The 4,346-nt window shown below is 37.7% G+C and overlaps 1 protein-coding gene across 1 annotated transcript in view; it reads left to right on the top strand.

Moving 5' to 3' along the window:
- The window catches only part of Enpp3 (ectonucleotide pyrophosphatase/phosphodiesterase 3), a 127,020-nt gene extending 123,043 nt beyond the window's left edge, over positions 1 to 3,977 (top strand). Inside the window, exons 22-25 of the mRNA XM_031380608.1 lie at positions 139 to 216; positions 1,048 to 1,180; positions 2,073 to 2,229; positions 3,773 to 3,977. Of these exons, the coding sequence (XP_031236468.1) occupies positions 139 to 216; positions 1,048 to 1,180; positions 2,073 to 2,229; positions 3,773 to 3,943 (539 nt within the window). The 3' untranslated portion in view covers positions 3,944 to 3,977. The remainder of the gene's footprint in view (positions 1 to 138; positions 217 to 1,047; positions 1,181 to 2,072; positions 2,230 to 3,772) is intronic.
- The last annotated feature ends 369 nt before the right edge of the window (positions 3,978 to 4,346 follow it).

The raw sequence follows: 4,346 nt of genomic DNA, 5'->3' as shown, positions 1-4,346 counted from the left end.
ACCTGGTATGTGACTCTAGCTGTTTTGTTTTGTTTTAAGAAACTCATGATTTAGAGAGGTACAGTAGAAAGAGGCTTAATGAAAGCAAAGAAAGAGTCACTGAAATCCTATACTTACTAAAGCACATTTGTTTTACAGCAATCAAAGGAACTAATGAAAGTCAATATGATGCTTTACTCACAAGTAATTTGGTCCCAATGTATAAAGAATTCAAAAGTAAGTATCTGCCTCCCCATCCCACACTGGGCATTAAACTTAGGGGCTCACATGCTGGCCAAGCACTGCACCCTGAGCCATGGACCTGGACAAGCACTGCGCCCTGAGCCATGGACCTGGCCCTGTATGCTCAGTCTATTCCTGTTCTTTACTTTGCAATAGGGTCTGGATAAGTTGACTAGGCTGATCTTGAACTCACTTTGTAGTCCAGGCAGGCCTTGAACTTGTTATCCTTTCTTCTAATCCCCCAGAATAGCTGAGATTACAGGCTTGGTGGTGCATACATATTAATGTTAAACTAATAAAGCGACTTCCTTGGCCTGCCAAACTAAACCTAGGTTTTATTATTACAATTTGTTATTTTATTTTGTTATTCATTTTATTCTGTTATTTTAAATATAGGCACAGAAACTGCAACTAATGACTTACTAGTTTTGACTTGTTGCTACAATTTGATAATTGTTTTAAGTTTGCTCTTAATTCTTACCTGTTAAAAGCTATTGATAGAGCTAAATTTTATTAACATTTACCATGAAAGAAATGTACATGTTTGTTTCCAGAATAATAATTAATAAGATAGCATGTGTGGTCTGACAGTTGTTAATATTCACTGTTGAAGGAATTTAGAGACATACTTTGCTCTAATAAAATGATAAGTTCTCACCAACATGGCTGCTTATTTTAGTTGATAACTACCTTGTAGAATTATCCAGTCACCACGGGCAATTACTAGAGAGGAATGTGATGCTATTTAAATGCACCAACAATAGAAAATACTTCCACATTCAGTAAAATCAGATATTTTTAAATACCTCATTTTTTCATTTTTAGAAATGTGGGACTACTTCCACGAGGTTCTCCTTGTGAAATATGCTGTAGAAAGAAATGGACTGAATGTGATTAGTGGACCCATCTTTGATTATAATTATGATGGCCATTTTGATGCTCCAGATGAAATCACACAGTAAGTAATTTAACTTTTTGATTTACTAATAGATTATCATAAAGGAAAATCTCAACTTTAACTAGATACTATACAATCTCAATATTGCATAGTATATGCATAGCATGGTCATATTCAGTTGCTATTAGTGCCAATTTTCAATGTAAACTCCCTAAATATTTAGCCAAAAAGAATTTATGGCCAAAAGTTAAACTAATGGTTTCCAGTTACCTGATTTTTGGGGTTTTGGGTTTTTTTGTTTGTTTGTTTTTTGTTTTTTCGAGACAGGGTTTCTCTGTATAGCCCTGGCTGTCCTGGAACTCATTCTGCAGACCAAGCTGGCCTCAAATTCAGAAATCTGTCCACGTATACTACCCAAATGCTGGGATTAAAGGCATGCACCACCACTGCCTGGCCTCTCAAAACTTTTAATGTTTGCCTTAGTGTTTGTTACTAGAAAGACAGCCAGTACACCATCAGTTGTCTGGATCTACTTCCAGGTGGACCCTGCGGATACTTCTATATTAAAGTTGATTAAATGAGGGTCTTAGGCGAGCAGATGATCCGCCTGTGCAGTAGAAGTGCGCAGCCATGAGACGGGATCATTTGTTCTTAGCACTGACTCCATTAGAAGATACCCCGTGAAGCATGAAGCCATGCTTCTTGGGAAACGCAGAAGACAGAATTCCATGGGCTTTCTTTGTATTCTAATGGCTTGCTATAATGTTAGAATGACCATACTATAGATTTTAACTAGAGCTTTCTGGCTCACTGACATGGAAGTCACATACGATAAAACTATACTTTCCACACAATCTTTACTTTCCACCTAGTCCTTCACTTTGGCATTTCCCTAAAGCTGTAAAACAAAAAAACATTTGTAATGGTGTCATTATTTCAATTATGTCTTCAGATATGTAGCTGGCACAGACGTTCCTATCCCAACACACTACTTTGTGGTGCTGACAAGCTGTAAAAACAAAACCCACACACCTGACAGCTGCCCTGGGTGGCTGGATGTCTTGCCCTTCATTGTCCCTCACCGGCCCACCAACATGGAAAGCTGTCCCGTGAGTATTCCTGGAGAACCTGGGGCCAGAAAACAATTATTCATATCTCATCTGAGCTGTCACAAAAGCTGCTCTATCTAAAATATATATTTCTGTTCTTTGTGGGTAGAGTTCTATAGGATTAATATTAAACATGAATTTGCATATGTAAACAAGTATTTATCTATGAATGTGTGTGTGTGTGTGTGTGTGTATGTCTGATACTCACTAGGGTAATTAATTATATATTTTTTTTTTCTGGACACAAGCATTGAAGTTCTATACTAAGGTTGACATTAAATTAATATTTCCCTAAATGAATATATAAATAAAAATTCTAGCACCTTGAAACATGAAATGTTAGATTCAGTTCACATGTGTGTACCCATGTATGCATGTACAGACACACAAGGAGTGGGAAGGAGAGGGAATTAAAATACAACAATATAGGAGAGACATTTATAATGATAAAAGTGTGATGGGTTAAAAACGATGGAGACTTAGGGTAATAACTGCTATTTCATACTCATAACTGGTAAAAGATATGGAAGCATGGGGATCGTCTTCTACTGCCTACAAGAGTGGAAACTGACAAACATTTGATATTTTGTAGTTATAATTACATGTGTTTAACAACCTAGCAATTTCATTTATATATTCTCAAATCTATGCTCTTAAACACGGGAGAACACCCAAAGTTTTCATCACAGTATTATTTACAATAGGAAAAGTTCCCAATCTTATTGGTTTGGTAATTTTGAAAAACTAAATTAAATTATAATGAAGAAATATCAGAGACTGCAGCTAAAACAAATTACCCATCTAGGTCTAGATCCATCGTTATGGATAGATTATAAACTTTGCCACTAATGAGAAATAACTGGAAGATATAGCACTTACGGTGCCATCAATGTAAGTTTGAAAACACCAACCAGCACTATATACCATACACTGACATGTAGTAACAGCTTAAAGACTATTGAGATTCATCCTGACTTATGCAAGTTAGTACTGTTAGCTCTGAACCTAGGAACAAGAAGATGACTACCTAGATGATACTTTTAAAATACTGTGTCTAGGGGCTGGGGAAATAGCTCCACTGATTAGCACTTTCCAGGCCAGCGTGATGAACATAGTTTACCGTGGATAGTGTGTGGGGGGGGGGGGGCGGTGGTGAGAGGATCCCTGGGGGCTTGCTGGCCAGCCAGAAAAACCCAATTACTGAGTTCCAGCTTCCGTGAGTGACCCTAAAAAGTAATGGGGAGAACTGATTGAAGAAACTCAATATCAACATCTGGACTCCACATGCATGTGCACACATGAACACACATAAACATGTATGTACATCCACACAAACTTGTGACTGAACCAAGTACACCATGAGTCCATGGTGAGGAGGATTTCTCTTAGGACTTCTGTTTGACTAAACAAAATTTAGTTGTATCAAATGAAGAGCCAAGGATATAAAAAAAAAATCACAAACCAGATGCCTAAGTAGTAAAATGTCTTTATGCCAGTGGAAAGATACGCCATAAAGAAAATGGTATTGTGTTTCATTTTTCAGGAATACAAAACCGGAGACCTTTGGATTGAAGAGAGATTTCAAGCACATGCTGCCCGGGTCCGAGATGTGGAACTCCTCACTGGCCTTGACTTTTATCAGGAAAAAGTACAGCCTGTCTCTGAAATTTTGCAACTAAAGACATATTTGCCCACATTTGAGACCATTATTTGAATGGATATAAAGCCAGTTGACAAAACGGAAAAGTTTCCTGTCGAAAAAAGTTATAAAATAAAATTTTCTATTTTTCCTTTATCCTTGAAGTCATATTATACATTTTTCATTATAATCTATCTTATTCATTTCTATAGACATTAGAAGAAATTTCATTTAATTTTATTTATTCTTCTCCCCTCCTCCCTAAGTATCTACACATGTGTGCTGGTGCCCAAGGAGGACAGAAGAGGGCGTGGGATCCTGTGGAGCTGGTGACACTTGTCCTCAGTATTTGGCAGAACTGCGGTGTTGCCTTGCGTAGCTGTCCCTGAACCCCAGTACTCACACGGTTGAGCTGTGGTTACAGTCTTTTCCCTTTGTAATGGGTGCCCTGATGTGTGAAGGCTATTGAGAGCCTCGC

This window comes from Mastomys coucha, unplaced genomic scaffold, assembly GCF_008632895.1.
Source record: "Mastomys coucha isolate ucsf_1 unplaced genomic scaffold, UCSF_Mcou_1 pScaffold2, whole genome shotgun sequence".
NCBI lineage: Eukaryota > Metazoa > Chordata > Mammalia > Rodentia > Muridae > Mastomys > Mastomys coucha.
This window is presented reverse-complemented; position numbering and strand designations above follow the sequence as displayed.